At 51.0% G+C, this 16,908-nt stretch overlaps 1 protein-coding gene across 2 annotated transcripts; it reads right to left on the reverse strand.

Annotated features, from left to right (window-relative positions):
• Positions 1 to 1,484: 1,484 nt before the first annotated feature.
• On the reverse strand, positions 1,485 to 16,901 carry TMEM127 (transmembrane protein 127). 2 transcript variants are annotated; one of them, XM_003281039.4, is made up of 4 exons: positions 16,742 to 16,901; positions 16,011 to 16,362; positions 5,710 to 5,874; positions 1,485 to 5,001 (listed from the first exon to the last, which is right to left on the reverse strand). In XM_003281039.4, the coding sequence occupies exons 2-4, from the start codon at positions 16,252 to 16,254 to the stop codon at positions 4,694 to 4,696; spliced, it is 717 nt and encodes a 238-aa protein (XP_003281087.1). In that variant the 5' UTR covers positions 16,255 to 16,362; positions 16,742 to 16,901; the 3' UTR covers positions 1,485 to 4,693. The 2 variants fall into 2 exon arrangements, with proteins under 2 accessions (XP_003281087.1, XP_004090448.1); XM_004090400.3 differs by having other exon boundaries at positions 16,011 to 16,385.
• Positions 16,902 to 16,908: the final 7 nt, after the last annotated feature.

Raw genomic sequence — 16,908 nt, forward strand, 5'->3', positions numbered from 1 at the left:
TGTGTGTGTGTGTGTGTGTGTGTTTGAGATGGAGTCTCACCGTGTCGTCAGGCTGGAGTGCAGTGGTACGATCTCGGCTCACTGCAACCTCTGCCTCCCGGGTTCAAGTGATTCTCCTACCTCAGCCTCCCAAGTAGCTGGGACTACAGGCACCCGCTACCACGCCTGGTTAATTTTTGTATTTTTAGTAGAGACGGGGTTTCACCATGTTGGCCAGAATGGTCTCGATCTCCTGACCTTGTGATCCGCCCACCTCGGCCTCCCAAAGTGCTGGGATTACAGGCGTGAGCCACTGCACCCGGCCAGAACTGATCTTAATTCTCAAACCAGTAACCCTAATAAAGTGTCTTCATTTCAGGTGGGCTCATTCAAAACGACATTTTCAGGCTGGGTGCAGTGGCTCACGCCTGTAATCCCAACCCTTTGGGAAGGGAGGCAGAAGGATTGCCTGAAGCCAGTAGTTTGAGACCAGCCTGGGCAACATGGTGAGACTCTGTCTCTACCCACCCCCACAAAAAAGACATTTTCTCTTCTCCACGAACCTCCTGCCTCCCATTAAAATGTCACTCCCCCAAAAAAATGCAGAGGAAGAGGTAAGATTGCAGACTATTTGAAAACAGGGGCATGAAGTTTGTCAGTTCCCTTGTGTCTCCCCACAGCATCTGTGTTCCATTAGTGTAGTGGCTGACAGTGTGGATATTTCAGGCAAGATGCCAGCTGAAGACTCTCTAGTCATCTGGGGAAAGCCGCCCTGCCCCAGATGCACCACCTCTTCCTGTGTCCCAGGGTCCTCTCCTTGCGGCCCTTCACATCCCATGGCTTCTCGTCTGCGGGCCCCTCTTTGTCTGTGCAGTTGATGCCACCTTCCAGCTACCATGTGACAGGTGGGCAGAGACTGGGGCTCCCGCATTCCCAACTCCAGCACCTGGCTGAGACACTGGGCCCTGGGATTGACTGTGACTGCCCTCTTCCCCTTTGGCAGGTCCCGTCTCCCACTTCCAACACCCTCACTTAAGGCCAGGCAGACTCCTTCCTACTGTCACCAGTCATTAAAATAAGGCTGCATCCCTCCCTTCCCTTGTCAAAATCCTTCCAGGGCTCCTTCTGCTGTTAGTGCCTTAAATGAGCACCCCTCACCTTTCTAATCTCGGCTCTTACCACGTCCTGGCCACCAGTGTGCTTTTGCTCTTGCCATTCTCTCAGCAGGAGTGTCCCTACCCCAGTTCACTCCCACATCAAGTGTGACTCAAGCTGTGTCCTCCAGGAAGCCTTTTATTTATCACTCAGGTCAGAACTGGCTCCCTTCTGGGCACAGCACTTTTCCGAGCCGGCCGCCCACTTCACTCTGTCTTTCTGTGGACAAGTCCATCTCCTGAACTAAGGACATAAAATCCTTGCAGACAGGGTCCTGTCAGTCACTGTATATTTCATGGTGCCTAATGGTGCGTTGTCTGAATGGACATGAGAGAGAACACACTCCTAGCTTCCAAGAAAGATGTGTATTCTCCCTAACAACAACAAAAAGAGGCCTAAATGGGCTGCTCCCTGAAGAGAGCCCTCAGCTCTTTTACCGTGATGCACACTCGGGGCTGGGTGTAGGCTGTGTGACCGAATGTATGAAGGAAGAAGGAATGGAGAGAATGTGGGCAATCAAGGCCTGGCACTGCCCTACAGGAGGCTTACAGGTCACACTCCCAGAACTGTCTCTATCCCCATGCCTCTCCTAGTAAGATTCATTGCCTATGATTTCAAAGAAAGTGCAGTTTCTAGGGAGTGAAGGAAAACGTGAAATACAGAAAGAGAGAAAAACACACAAATTATTAAATAAAATTTTAAAAATAGAGGGAAAAAAAGTGTAGTTTGTTCTGCAAGCCACAGCCCAAAGAAGTCTATTTCCTCCCACAGGATGGCTAGAGTTCAGAAGCCGCATTCTCTTCTATAGCTCACCAGAGGACGCAGCCTGAAGAGCTCAGGGTTTGAAGGTAGGGCCTTGGGCAGGAGTCAGCTACTATTTCTAGCTGTTCTAGAAAGACCTAGAAACTTCCTGTGTGATTAGGAAGCTCTGGGGGTGAAAATGCCATGCACGGAGCTGGCCCATGCCAAGTCCCTTCTAACTATTTTAAATTACATCTTTGGCCAGGCACGGTGGTTCATGCCTGTAATCCCAGCACTTTGGGAAGCCAAGGTGTGTGGATAACCTGAGGTTAGGAGTTCCAGATCAGCCTGGCCAACATGGTGAAACCCTGTCTCTACTAAAAACACAAAAAAATTATCCGGGCATAGTGGCGCACACCTGTAATCCCAGCTACTCGGGAGGCTGAGGCAGGAGAATCGCTTGAACCCAGAAGGCAGAGGTTGCAGTGAGCTGAGATCATGCCACTACACTCGAGCCTGGGTGACAGAGCGAGACTCTTGTCTCAAAAAAAAGAAAAAGAAAAAAAATTACAGCCTCATCAATGTCTCCTGCTTCTCTGAGACGAAGGGAACAAACCAAATCAGGAAAATTGTGACAGAAAAATGACAGGCAGCCATTGTCATTTCCATTCTTATTCGTGGTTTCTGGTTTTTTGGTTTTGTTTTCCTTTTTAATTTTTTTCTAGAAAAAAAAAAAACAACCAGGGGAATTTATATGACAAACTATCTGTGTCAGGATGGCAGAGGAAAAGAGAAAGAAGAGGAAGGTCAGAGACATGGGGAGTGAATAAAAAGTGGGTTCCAGATCGTGCGGAACAGTCCACAGGGTCATGTACAGGTCCTCAGGAGATGACCGCTCCCTTTGGCATGCATGTCCGGTGCCTGGTCTTCTGGTCTGCCTGCTCAGACACCCAAGGGCAGAGAAAGCTGGCCACAAGTAAACCCGCCAATGACAAACTCAGGACTTAACAGACTTAGTTCAGCTCCTTGGCTTTGTGCTCAGGCATCACATAGCAGGCAGCCGGCAGCCTTTCTTGCCTGAGAGAAGAGTCCAGAAGAGCAGGAGAGTCACTTTTGAACACACTCTGGCATCACAGCAGTGAATTGCAAGCAGCCACCGGCTCGTGTGCAGATGTGGCCCTCGCCACCCATGCAGGCATCTGTCCAGACATCCCCAGTCAATCTGGCCAAAGGATGGGACATGACAGTCCCTTTCTAGCCACAGCTTCATAGTGTTGTCCATTCTCCAGTCTTGCTCAAACTATCACCTTAAAGGTTGGAAGAGATTGGAATCCATTTCCTTTTCAGCTCAGCAATGGACACTGATTCCCAAGAAGCAAGTAACTTAACAAGGACAGGTTGGCCATCTGGATCTACACTGAAGGTCTTTCAAGTTTCATCCACTTTATGCCCAGAACTCAGGGCAGAAAGTTCAGCCATACCCAGAGCAAACAGGGTGGCCAGAGTGATGGCTGAGCAAGAAAGTCTCAGCAGCACACTGCAAGACCAGAGTACATTCAAGACAGGAGAGGGCATGCGGCAGGCTGGAGTCCCGAGTCAGAGTCTAGGGCAGCACTGGGTCTGAAGGACACAGCCCGGCCTGCTGGGCTGATAGGGTGAGTCTGACGCCTCACGTGACAGGGCCCCACTGGTTGTATTCCTATGTGGAGGGTGGTGGGTTCCTGTCCTGTTGTGGCCCCTGTTCCTAAACTGAGGCCAGGTTCCATCTCAGTGCTGCAGTCCTGAGGAGCACCACGCTGGCCCGCCAGCCAGGCCACAGTCCTCAACCCCTCTGGGTTCTACGAGAAGGCCCCCGGGAGCCACCGTCACTGGGAGGGAAGGGGCCAGGGAAGGGAGGCTGCATTCTACTGGGAGAGACTCGGGGAGGGACTACCACAGGCTTGGAAGGAGCTACAGCCCCAAATATTGCAGAGCCAAAAGGAATGGGATACATGTCTAAAAAGTGACAAGTCTTGTCCCTATTTTAAAAACAGAATATTGTTGCTGTTGCCTGGTTTCGTTTTTTTCCTTTTAAAACCACTCACATTTAAAAGGTGAAGGGCTGGGAGATGTAGTCCCCTTCACTCTGGTCCTTGATAGGCACCAGGGGGCCTCAGTCTCACGCTGGCTCCTGCTCTCCTTGCCTGGGTTCCAGCCACATGAAGCAAGGGCAGAGAGGGTAGCAACTGCTCTGCCTTCCCAATAGCGATTCCCTCTCCCCATAAACCAGGGCACACATGAGAAGAAGTCCAAAGAGTAAAGTGCACAGAACTCCCCGGAGCAGGTGGCCTGGGGGCGGGTCACTCCGAGAAGGACGGGGTCTGGGGGGCATCAGCCCAGAGCTACAGCTGTGGAGCAAACACTGATCCCTGTGAAGTGAGCCTGCAGGGCACAGTCCCCTTTCCCTTGGGCCCTTTGACACTTCTTTCTGGGACTGTCCACTCTCAGCAGCTCTCCAAGGAAAGTCTCGGTCCCAAAGATATGGCCCATGCTGGAGGAAACTTGGATGACCTTCCCTGGCTGGTAATGACTCGTGAACATGAAGGGGGCAGCATGTGGCAGGAAGGAAAGAGTACATTATAGAAAACCAGTGGACCTCCGGTTCTGAGAGCAGGGATACTTGGATGACCCTAAAGGCAGAGTATCTCCTGGGGAAGGTTTGGAGAAGATGGTCAGGATCCTACCAGTGAGGCCTGCTGGGGAAAGGAGCTCCTCTGGGTGCGAGAGGAGCTGCAGAGTTGAGGGAGGGGCTGCTGAGGAAGAGAGCCCAAGGCTGGCATTAGGGTGTGTAGGCAGGGGGTGGCTGGAACTGGTTGATGACCTCATATTCCGCCGGGTAGGGTTCATTCTCCTCCATCTCTGAGAGCAGCTCCAGCGCCTGCTCCTCTTCCTCTGTGGGGTAGTGGCGCAGGAGGTTGGCTGCCGTGGCCAGGATTGAGGCTCCACCAGCTCCTGCCACCAGGTAGAAGCTAACGGCAAAGGTGACATAGACCTGGGATCCATGGTACTTCTTATGCTGCTGCTGCTGGGCCAGGATGAGTTCAGAAGCCCAATAAGAAAAGCCAATGACGGTGGCACACTGCAGGACTAGGGGACAGAGGGACATCACAGAAGGGGAGTTAGTGAGCACTCCACAGCTAGGATGCTTGAGGACCCAATCACAGCCTCTCTACCCAAACCCCATTCTCAGAGAACCTGCCTGGCCCCAGACTCCGCAAGGAGGAGCTCTCTTGGCCATGGGATTCCTGGCCTGAGGTTGGGGACAGCAGTCTGACCTCATCTAGGCCAGTCAGATTCTCTCTGTCTTAAGGAGCAAATAGGGTCATGCAGCTTGGGAGCTGGAGTAGGCACACCACAATTCAAACCAACACAGCAGTGCAGGCATGAGGGCGGAGAGCAGCTACATACAAGAAAAGGCGGGTCTGTAGGGAAGCAGGAAGGTGGAGAGGAAAGAATCTGACCAGGAGCTCCAGGGGAGACACGGGAGATTGCCTGGTTCCTTCTTCACTTATATCAGGTCTGAGCTTCAAATGCCATTTTAGAGAGCTGTGAGCTTCCTTGTGGAATTTCTAGCAACATTTCCCCTCTACAGCTGGGCTGAGTGACCCTGGCAAGTTAGCAGCTAGACTGGAGCAGGCTGCTGACACCCTGACACTCTGGGAAAGACTGGAGCTTGGCACATGAGCTCCTGAAGGGTGTCTGCTCGGAGAAACCAGAGCCCCCACCGGCAACTCAGACAGGATGCCCCCGCCCTGTAGCAGTTCCTCCCCCAGTGTGAGCAGGCTCACGGCTTACCCGTGAGGATATGCGCGAAGGCATAGCGACGAGTGATCTTCAGGGCAGGATGCTTGGGCCCAAAGACATCCAGAAGGAAAGCGGAGAGACTACACAGGATGCCCAGGAAACAGAAGGCGGCGATGACCCGCAGGAGCAGCACTGTCTGGGGATTCATGCAGAAATCTGTAGGGGGAGAACCAAATTTTCAGGGCCCCAAGTAACATCTGGTGCAGAAAGTCCCCACCTAGAAGGAGTTTGATTCCCCTCCACCACAGTCCTGGGAGCCAGGGCAGTTCTGGAGGACACTGTCTTAGCACCTGCTCCTAGGTGGTCTGAATGGGAGCTGGAACAAATTCCACATTAGCAAACAGAAGCCCTCTGGGCCACTGCTCTCCTGTACCTCAAGTCCTTCTCTTTCCAACAAGACTAGCCTAAGTGCAGGATTCTACTTCATTGTGTGTGCCATGCCCTTCTAACCATTTTTAAAGACACTGACAATTAACTTGACATGTTAATGCATTCTGCTAAAGGATACTTTGAGCTGGCAGGAAAAGCCTGACTTTGGAGCTGAGACAGCCAGAGAGGCTAAGACCATACAGGTCAATTAATGCTGATTCTCCATTTACTCACTCATTCATTCCCTTTTTGTTCCAAAAAGAAGTTAAACTTGAAGATACTATACTAAGTGAAATCAACCAAATGTAGGACAAATATTTTATAATTCCACTCATATGAGATACCTAGAATAGTCAATTTATGAGACAGAAAATATAATGGTGGTTGCCAGCAGGTAGGGAGAGGGGAGAACAGGAAGTTATCATTTAATGTGCACAGAGGTTCAGTTTGAAATGATGATAAAGTTTTGGAAACAGATAGTCATGATGCATGTGCTTAATATCAATGAACTCAACACTTAAAATGGTTATTAATACTTTGGGTGGCTGAGGCAGGAGGATTGCTCGAGGCCAAGAGTTTGAGATCAGCCTGGGCAATATAGTGAGACTCCGTCTCTTTGAGGAAAAAAAAAAATTAGCTGGGCATGGTGGTGCATGCCTATAGTCTTAGCTCCTTAGGAGGCAAGAGGACTGCTTGTGCCCAGGAGTTACTGTAAGCTATAATCACACCACTGCACTCCAGCCTGGATGACAGAGAGAGACCCTGTCTCTTAAAAAAACAAAATATTGGCCAGGCGTGGTAGCTCACACCTGTAATCCCAGCACTTTGGGAGGCCGAGGCGGGCAGTTCATGAGGTCAGAAGATCGAGACCATCTTGGCGAACATGGTGAAACCCCATCTCTACCAAAAATACAAAAATTAGCCGGGTGTGGTGGCATGTGCCTGTAGTCCCAGCTACTCAGGAGGCTGAGGCAGGAGAATCGCTTGAACCCAGGAGGTGGAGGTTGCAGTGAGCCAAGATTGCACCCCTGCACTCCAGCCTGGTGACAGAGTGAGATTCTGTCTCAAAAAAAAAAAAAAAAAAAATGTTGGCAGGGCACTGTGGCTCACACCTGTAATCCCAACACTTTGGGAGGCCAAGGTGGGTGGATCACCTGAGGTCAGGATTTTGAGACCAGCCTGACCAACATGGTGAAACCCTGCCTCTACTAAAAATACAAAATTAGCCGGGTGTGGTGGTGCATGCCTGTGATCCCAGCTACTTGGGAGGCTGAGGCAGGAGAATCACTTGAACCTGGGAGGTGGAGGTTGTGGTGAGCCGAGATTGCGCCTTCACACTCCAGCATGGGCAACAAGAGAGAAACTCCATCTCAAAAAAAAAAAAAAAATTAAAATGCTAAGTTTTATGTTATGTATATTTTACCACAATAAAAAAAAAAGTAAAATAAAGAAAAGAGGAAGAAAGAAGTTGCAGCAGTTTAGAGAAATGTGCAGCTACAAGAAAGTATTACATAGATTAGGAAAGTTGGTAGACTATATCATCACATTTAGTTTAGCTCCCTCCCTGAACTCTACGAGAACAAAAGAATTCTTTTAAAAGGCAACCCACACAAAAAGAAAGGGAGGTATAAAACAAGGTTCCAAAAACTGGAAAGTAAAGGGAAAAAGACCTACCTAAAAGGGACTCAGCAGACTGGGCAGAGCTGGGGACAAGCCATCAACAGGAAAAGCTAGGAAGCCACCACATTTATACCACAAAAGCCCCGGAAGCCTTGGACAGTGCCAACGTGCACACGTCAAGGGCATAAATGAAGGAAAAGGAAGAGGCTGAAAGAAAAGACACAGCACTCAAGGGGTTCCTGGGATTCATGGTGCAGGGAGAGCCCATGACAACAACCACACAGCAGACACACAGAGCAACTTGTATTTCCCTCCAGTACTTTAGCCATTCTTTAAAAAAACATTTCAACTAGACGACACTGCTGGGCGCAATGGCTCACGCCTGTAATCCCAGCAGTTTGGGAGGCTGAGGCGGGTGATCACCTGAGGTCAGGAGTTCGAGACCAGCGTGGCCAACATGGTGAAACCCCGTCTCTACTAAAAATACAAAAATTAGCCGGGCGTGGTGGCGTGCGCCTGTAATCCCAGCTACTCGGGGGGCTGAGGCAGGAGAATCGCTTGAACCCTGGAGACGGAGGTTGCAGTGAGCTGATATCATGTCACTGCACTCCAGCCTGGCAACAGAGCGAGACTCCATCTCAAAAACAAAAAACAACAACAACAAAAAAAACTAGACAACACTGTCTGTCTCCTTTGATAATTATGCAAACTGCAAAAGCTCCCAGAAGCATAGGGTAGAATAAAGGCTGAACCAAAAAGAAACCAGGCCATGATTAAGTATTTTAAGCTTTAATAAAAAGTAGAAATGGGGTCGGGCATGGTGGCTCACGCCTGTAATCCCAGCAGTCTGGGAGGCCGAGGTGGGTGGATCGCCTGAGGTCAGGAGTTTGAGACCAGCCTGACCAATATGGTGAAACCCTGTCTCTACTAAAAATTTAAAAAATTAGCCAGGTATGGTGGCGTGCACCTGTAGTCCCAGCTACTCAGGAGGCTGAGACAGGAGAACTGCTTGAACCTGGGAGGTGGAGGTTAGTGAGCCAAGATCACATCACTGCACTCCAGCCTTGGTGACAGAGTGACTCCATCTCAAAAAAAAAAAGTAGGAAATGGGCCTTAACTTCCTCTCCTTCTTCTGTTACAGCCACTGGCAAGTTCTTCTTTTATTTAGGCCATGGGTCACCAAGTGATTTAGGAAAATTTGGAAAGGGCTGGCAAGACTCAGGCTATATAGCGTCCTTTCCTGAACTTGATCTCAGGCTGAGAGGGTGTGGGGCGTGATCATCAATCTCTAGGGCATACCCAAATCACTGGGGCACTGTCTGAAAGCATGTTCCCAGGTTCCCAGAGAGTCTGAGTTCTAGGTCTGGAGCAGGGCCTAGGAATCTGGATTTTAACAAGCAGCCCAGGTAATCCCCATGCAGGTGATCCAAGCCCCACACTTTAAGAAACACTGGTTCCAGACCTCAGAGGAAGGTGGACTGGTGGGGGAAAGTCCAGGAACCTGGGGAGGGGACCTAAACCCAGCAAAGCTGACACAGCCCAACAGATGCCAGCATCACAGGTTCTGGGTAGAGAGAAGCCCTGGGCCTCTGGGATTGAGCATGTATACCCTGCCTCAGGCTCAGAGTTCGCCCGGCAGAGGCTGGCTGGGCCCAGACAAGGCTCATACACCTCTGTTTGGCTTTGGGTCACCCACGAAGCAGCCCTCAGAGCTATCTGTCATGATCTCTCGTCTGCTGACCATCTGTTTTGGGCCCAAGCACCCAGACTGGGTAACTGTCTACTGCCAGAAAGCCTGCCTGTGCCTGAGCCCTGCCAGCAACTGGGACCAGCCTTCACTGAACCCAGCCCTGCAGAGCCGTAGTGCATGGGGCCTCACTGAAAGAAAAGCTCTAGGAGACAGGGGCTATCTCCTGGCTTTATTTTAAATCTTATTAAAACTAAGAGAGTTCTTCTTGGGGTCCACATGGCATGTGGCAGGGATGGGGCAGTGTTCTTATAGTGCTTCCAAGAATAACCTGCCAGAGGTCACATGCTGCTCTGCAGCAGGCCGTGTCAGATTCCATTCACACTACTAATGAGGCCTGGCACTTGGAGTAAGAAAAGTAATATGTGGGGGCTTCAAGGAGCCTGTATTGTTTCTTTGGCTGGATGGTGAGCACAAGGATGTTCATTTGATTATCCTTAAAAATATACATCCATGACATATACTCCTATTGTCTTATGTTTCATTATACATGAGTTTTAGTAGTAAGGAGACATGTACATGATAAAAAGCTTCCGAGAGGACGTTCCTCCCCTTGCAGATGTCCACCTGCTCCTCTCCAAAGGCAAATATTGTTGGAGGGGCCTTGTGTACCCCTCCTGGAACAGCCTGTGCACACAGATGGGTCAAGTGCCCCCCTGGGGGATTTACCACACAGCTCAGATGAGGAGTCGGGGGCTCCAGAAGGTGAAGTGGCTTCCTCCAGGCCACACGCTGCAGAGCTAGATTCCAAACCATGATCAGGCTCCCCTACACTGTGCTGCTCGGAATCACCAAGTACCAGAGTCGGCCACTGTATTTTTCCCTGGAGATAATCAATCAATTCCTAAAGAGCTGTGCATGAATGAGGGGTCAGAAGCTAACAGGAATACTGTTGGAGCCATCCTCAGAGCCAGCTGCTAAGCTCACTAGAGGAACAGCTTGAAGCAATGAAATCTCTCAAAGAAGCAAAAAAGGTTTGGGTCATTAAGTCCTCACATGGGGAATTATTGGGCAAAACCTGCCAGGCATGGTGTCTAAGCTCCTGCAGCACTGCAACCATCAGAGCCTGCTCTAGGAAGTGGTCAGGACACCAGAAAGGCTTGGGACCTGGCACCGAATCCTAGCTCTAGCAGAGACTGTGTTACTTTGAGCAAGTCCCTTGAGTGCACTGGACCTCTGTTCTCTCATCTATCAAATGAAAACAATAACATCTGCCCCACCCACCACCAGGGCATGCTGGGTCAGCTGACACCGTGCCCATGAAAGAGCAGCCACCTGTACTGTTATTAACCAGAGGCTGTTTCAGCTGGGCCAGTGTGTCACCTCAGCATGCCTTTCCTTCTTCCACCAAGACTTCCTTGACCACACATGTCAGCCCGTGTGGACCAAAGCCTACTAAAGCTAGACTAAGGGCCTACCCTACAAGTGTGACAATATGATAGAGAGAAGAGACTTTTGACCTAAAACTCCAACAGGTTTTGTTTCAATGTAACTAACTGCCTTTCTCCACTCCAAAGCTGTGAGTAAACCCTCAGAGTCAGTGAGAAAACCAAATATGAACTTCCCTTTGGGCAACGTTAACAGATACCCCAGGGGCCTGCCCCATGTGACAGGTGGATTTTCCTCAGAGGGTCTCAGAGCACACCGGAAGAACAGGCAGTTATCCTAGACAGGCTTGGAGCCCAGCTCAGAGACTCTTCTGGAGTCAGTATCTCAATGTCTTTCTCTCCTCCCTTCCTAGACATCGGTACAGCAGGGAAGGCAACAAGCACCTGCTCCCATGAGGGGATTGCTAAAGAAAACCCCTGAAGGTTATGTATGTAGGATTTTATTCGAGAGAGAAATGGCATGCAAGGCAGGACCCTAACTTGAAATTCAAGCCAGTGGTGTAGTCCACGATGCCCTGGCTAGACACAGAACACCTCCTATCCTCCAGCTGTGCTCTGGCCTGTTGATTTAGGTAAACACTGCTTGGCGGTGCCCTCTAGTCATCAGGGAAGCAGGCAGCTGTAATAGGATCCCATGGAACTGACTTTGCTCAAGGTCACTGGTGAGTCACCGGGCTAGATTTGTTTTGAAGGTCCTGCCTCTTCCTGTCTATCTGCCCATTGCTCTAACCATTCCTGACCCAGTCTGCAGGCAGAAAGGCTTAAAGGGACTTCTGTCCCACCCCGCCTCCCTCCTTGCTGGAGTCCCTGTGAATTAGAGACACTTCCCCAATGCCCCAATCCCTCTTTATGCATCTGTGCAATCTGCTCAGCCTCTCCTCACTGTGACCTTTTTAGCTTCCAGAGAGGCCTGTGACACAGGCCTCTTAACAGAGCCCTCTAGTGCCCAGCCAGGTTATCCCACAGATACCAACAGGCCCCGCAGGACCTGGCAGTGTCAGCTGCCCCAGTCACCACCTGTCAGGCACACAGGCTCTCCCTGGAAGGCCCTTGATCTTCCAGTGGCTGCTGTCAATTGTGATTCACCTGACTTCTACTCCCCAACTTCCTCATTCTCCAAAGATGCTTCCTGGGGCTGTTGCCAGTGCCCTTTGGTGGCCACACTTGAGAGGCAGAAAGGATCAGAAGAAATGACTATCTGCGGCCCCTCTTTCTGGGGCCTAGAGGTGTGAGCCTATCTCCACCCAGGGCCAGATTGAGAGCTGTGTGAGAAGCAGGCACCGCTTGCAGGGGCAGCGGAGAAAACCCAGGATGAGGTATTTTTTTTTTTTTAGAGAAAGGGTCTCACTCTGTCATCCAGGCTGGAGTGCAGAGGCACGATGATAGTTCACTGCAGCCTCGAACCCCCAGACTCAAGTGATCCTGCTGGCCTCCTGCTTCAGCCTCCCAAAGTGCTGAGATTACAGGAGTGAACCACCGCACCCAGACCAGGATGGGGTCTTTGGAGCCAGCTTTCATTGGCTAAAGCCTCTGAAGCTTTATGAATGACAATGGGAGAGTGGCTTTGCCCTGGGATCACCAACTAAAGCCTCAACACTGAGGTGATGAAGTTATGACAAAAAGCACAGCTTTGGCTGGGCTTATGATAAAACTCAACTAGAATAGGAAAGTGATAAGCCTCAGGCAGCTTTGATGGGAAATAAACTCGGAGCTCACTAAGGTGTTGCCGTAAGAGTATGGACTTTGGAGTCAATGTCCACTCGGATTAGCTGAGCAAACTACCTAGCTTCCCTGAGCTGGGACCTTTGTGAAGTGGGGCTGATAACAGTACCTACCAAATAAAGATGCTGTTTAGGAGGAAAAAAGCAGGCATGGGGTGTGCTTAGCATAATGTCAAAATGTGGTACTCAGGCACGGGCTGATAAATGGTAAGGCTGCTCCAGGGTCTGCTGGCTGCCCGACTCCCATCACCTGCAGAGACCTGGCAGGATCTGTTCTCCCTCTGGAAGTATCTATATGTGGCCAGGAGCAGTGGCTCATACCTGTCATCTCAGCACTTTAGGAAGCCAAGGTGGGTGGATCACTTGAGGTCAGGAATTTGAGATCAGCCTGGTCAACAAGGTGAAACCTCATCTCTACGAAAAGTACAAAAATTAGCCGGGCATGGTAGAGCACCTGTAATTCCAGCTACTCGTGAGGCTGAGACAGGAGAATTGCTTGAACCCAGGAGGCGGAGGTTGCAGTGAGCTGAGATGGTGCCGCTGCACTCCAGCCTGGGTGACAGAGCAAGACTCTGTCTCATTAAAAAAAAAAAAAAAAAAACTCTATATGCACCACATCTGTGCTCGACAGCTCTGCTCCCTCTTGAGATGTGGAATACTCCAGGCTCCCAGGTCAGGACATCTGTTAGGCCCTGAGGATCAGCACAGTCACACAGGATACTACATGTCTGAAGGCCCACTGGGTACCAAAAAACCAATAGGTAAAAAAGGGAGAGAAGACGCAATCAAGGACCTCCAGATTCCTTACTGATTCTTCTGTGATAGCTCATGAGGCACCACTGCCAACTCTCCTATTAATGGGCACAAAGTGCTCTTAGGAGATGGCCACAGGCAAGCAAGTAGAAACTATACATGGGTTAAGATCTCTAAATATGTGAGCAAATGTAATGTAAAGGTTAAGAAAACATGCTTCGCAAAAGACAAAACGGAGCCTGAATAATTTCTTTTTTCTTTTTTTTTTTGAGATGGAGTCTCACTCTGTAGCCCAGGCTGGAGTGCAGTAGTGTGATCTGGGCTCACTGCAACCTCACCTCCCAGGTTCAAGCGATTGTCCTGCCTCAGCCTCCTGGGTAGTTGAGGCACCAGCCACCAGGCCTGGCTAATTTTTGTATTTTTAGTTGAGATGGGGTTTCACCATGTTGGCCAGGCTGATCTGACTCCTGACCTCAGGTGATCCATCCGCCTTGGCCTCCCAAAGTACTGGGATTACAGGTGTGAGCCTCCATGCCTGGCCTGGCCTGAATAATTTCTTAGAAAGGGTAAATACACATGTGAACAAAGAAGAACCTGCACCAAGAATTTACTTTTTTTTCTTTTTTTTTGAGATGGAGTCTTGCTCTGCTCTGTCGTCCAGGCTGGAGTGCAGTGGTGTGATCTCTGGCTCACTGCAACTCCTCAACTTCCTGGGTTCAAGCGATTCTCCTGCCTCAGCCTTCAGGGTATCTGGGACTACAGGTGTGTGTCACCACACCCAGCTAATTTTTGTATTTTTAGTAGAGACAGGGTTTCTTTCACCATGTTAGCCAGGCTGGTCTCCAACTCTTGACCTCAGGCAATCCACCCGCCTCAGCCTCCCAAAGTGCTGGGATCAGAAGTGTGAGCCACTGCTCCTGGCCTTTTTTTGTTGAGATGGAGTTTCGCTCTTGTTGCCCAGGCTGGAGTGCAATGGCGCGATCTCAGCTCACTGCAACCTCTGCCTCCCGGGTTCAAGCGATTCTCCTGCTTCAGCCTCCCGAGCAGCTGGGATTACAGATGCCTGCCACGATGCCCGGCTCAAAAATTTACTTTTATTTTTAACATGCCTTCGACAAGGATGCACACCAAAGTGATATAATTATGAGATTGTTCCTTATGACAGCTGAAGTAAAACAAAGGATAAAAACCATAAATGACACAGCAGCATTTTATATTGGCATCAACAGATGTGGGGTAGTCCCAGCTCTGCCACCCCCAACTGGGTAGCCTTGGGGAGATCCTTCATTTTTCTGAGCCACAGCTAAGCATACCCCATGCGGTGCTAGATTTTGAAGATCTAGCTTTCTAGATCTGATGGGTCTAGTGGTGGGAAGGTGGTATGTGTGCTTCAAAGAAAGCAAGTACAGGGCAATGTGCTAAAAGAAAAACCACCAAGACTCACTCAAGCTTAATGCTCTTTGTGCCATTAGCAACATGACAGAGAAAAGGCTGCATACAAGGCCTCTGTCATGTGCATAACTTTGGCTTTAATGAGCCAACCCAGCAAAGAGTACCATTAAGGTGAAATCTGGAAACAACCAGTTGTCCCCAATCTTCTACAAAATCACGCTACAGCTTCTAAAACTCAAGAGAGATGCAAAACAGTAAGAGAACACTCAGAGAAAGGCAACATTTGGCCACAAGGATGAGGCTTTTCAGCCTAGACCTGCAGAAGCAGAGTATGGTCCAAGGCACAGTGGGGAACTTGGACCTTTTCGCCAAATCCCAGTGCCTGAATTCTTCAGGAGGTAACAACACGCAGATATCTAACAGGAAGTGCTTCTGATAGGCGGTGCAGTAAACATCTGGAATGCATCACAGCCAGGGAATAGCACAGAGAGGATAGCACAGAGAGGATATAAGACCTTCAAGATGGCTCAAAAGACCTTGGGGTTGATGAACTATGCTGTTACTAAGGACTGTTTGGGGTACATTGATCATTGTTAGGGTAAAAAGCAGGTGATACAGTCCAGTCCTGTCCTCACACTTCACAATTTTTACTGGAGGCAAGACTGGGCAGGATAAACTATGGGGCCCATAGGACCCTCGCATAGTCTGCTGTCTATCTGGCCGGAAAGCATGATGATGAACAAAGCAACCTTGCCTCTGTCAGGCACACTTATAATGGTTCCAAGAGCCACATTCCAACTGTTGTACTGCGGGTGGCAATGGAACGGTCTTCCGATTACCTAAAATGCCACAGATTCCCTTCTTCTCTAATACGCATCCAATTACCATAGAACTCTAAGGTATCTTTTAAAACCTAGTCATATTAAAAGTTCCTTTTTCTCCATCTATCAGTCTGCCCCAAAGAAGCTTTTCCATATCTCACAGGCTCCTTAGAAGGGGCCAGCTAACTTTGATACCTAGCACCCTTATCTTTTCTCGATACACAGCGTCCTTCCTCCAGCAGAATCCTAAAATAGCAGCAGTCCGGATTAACATGGCTGTGAGGAGTAGGTGCTTAGCTGAATAACATCAGAATTAATGAGGGGCCGGACCCCAAACAGAGCCACCTGGTGGGCATGAACACCAGGCAGTTATGGGGCCGTTTCCTTCAGCCAAGTGTCTGGTCCCTGGCTATCTCTGCTTCAGCCAGAACACATTCTGTCCCCCACCGAGGCCTGAAGGGCCAGCGCGCAGCACCCTCACCTTTCAGCAGGTCCGGGTGCACATAGCCCAACACGTCGGAGACCCCCAGCTCCTGGCGCGAACAGGTGCCTCCGTGGATGTGCAACCAGGCGGGCTCGGCGAGGGCAGTGCACAGCGCCGTGATAGACAGGGCGCCAGGCAGGGCCGAGGCCAGGCTACGCTCCGGCTGCTTGGGCAGAGCGCTGCCTCCCGGACTCCTCCGCCGGCGCCCGCCGGGCAGCCCTGCGCCTCCGGGGGCGTACATGCCCGGGGCCGCCCGCCGTCGCTCCGCAGTCGCTGCTGGTCGCCGCCGACCTCCGCGGGGCGCGCAGAGCCTGACAGTCCGGTGGAGGATAGCAATGCTCCGGGTTCGCTGCAGGTGAGGCCGGCACTGGGCTGTCAGGGTTGACACCAGAGGATAGCGGGGTGGGACCCAGGGCTGACGGAGACGGGGAGGGCTGCGGGGATTCGGGGGGCGGAGACAGGAGACTCCGGAATGGGACTGCGGGACGACAACCGGAGAGGGCCAGGGGCCAGATGGGGTCTGGGCAGACTCAAGTGGCGGGCGGAGGGATCGGGGATCGGCTACTGCTAGAGCAAAGACCCAGAGTCAGGGTCTCGGCCAGAGGATGCTGAGGGGCGGAGGACCGGGCTGGGCCGCGGGGATCGGGGACCCGTGATATGGGACCGGCGGTTTGGGGTGCGACCTGTGCGCAGAAAAGACCCTCCCCACGCCGCCCATTGTTCCTCACCAGTCAGCAGGCCCCAGGGCTGGGATGGTGCCGCTCAGCCCAGTCACCGGCTTCTCGGCTGCCGGGGGCCCAGCGTTCCCAGGCCTCAATCCCTCAACGCCCGGACAGACCCGGGTACGATGCACTTCCGACTTCCTCCTCCTCTGCCTCCGCCTCCTCCGGCTCCC

The sequence above is a fragment of the Nomascus leucogenys genome, chromosome 14 (genome assembly GCF_006542625.1).
Source record: "Nomascus leucogenys isolate Asia chromosome 14, Asia_NLE_v1, whole genome shotgun sequence".
Lineage (NCBI taxonomy): Eukaryota > Metazoa > Chordata > Mammalia > Primates > Hylobatidae > Nomascus > Nomascus leucogenys.

Coding starts and splice junctions, on each gene's coding strand:
- TMEM127 (XM_003281039.4), bottom strand. CDS start 16,254: ATGTACGCCCCCGGAGGCGCAGGGCTGCCCGGCGGGCGCCGGCGGAGG. Junction 5,875..16,010: donor GCACCCGGACCTGCTGAAAG/GTGAGGGTGCTG, acceptor CTCCCCCTACAG/ATTTCTGCATGAATCCCCAG. Junction 5,002..5,709: donor CTTCGCGCATATCCTCACGG/GTAAGCCGTGAG, acceptor TCTGTCCCCTAG/TCCTGCAGTGTGCCACCGTC.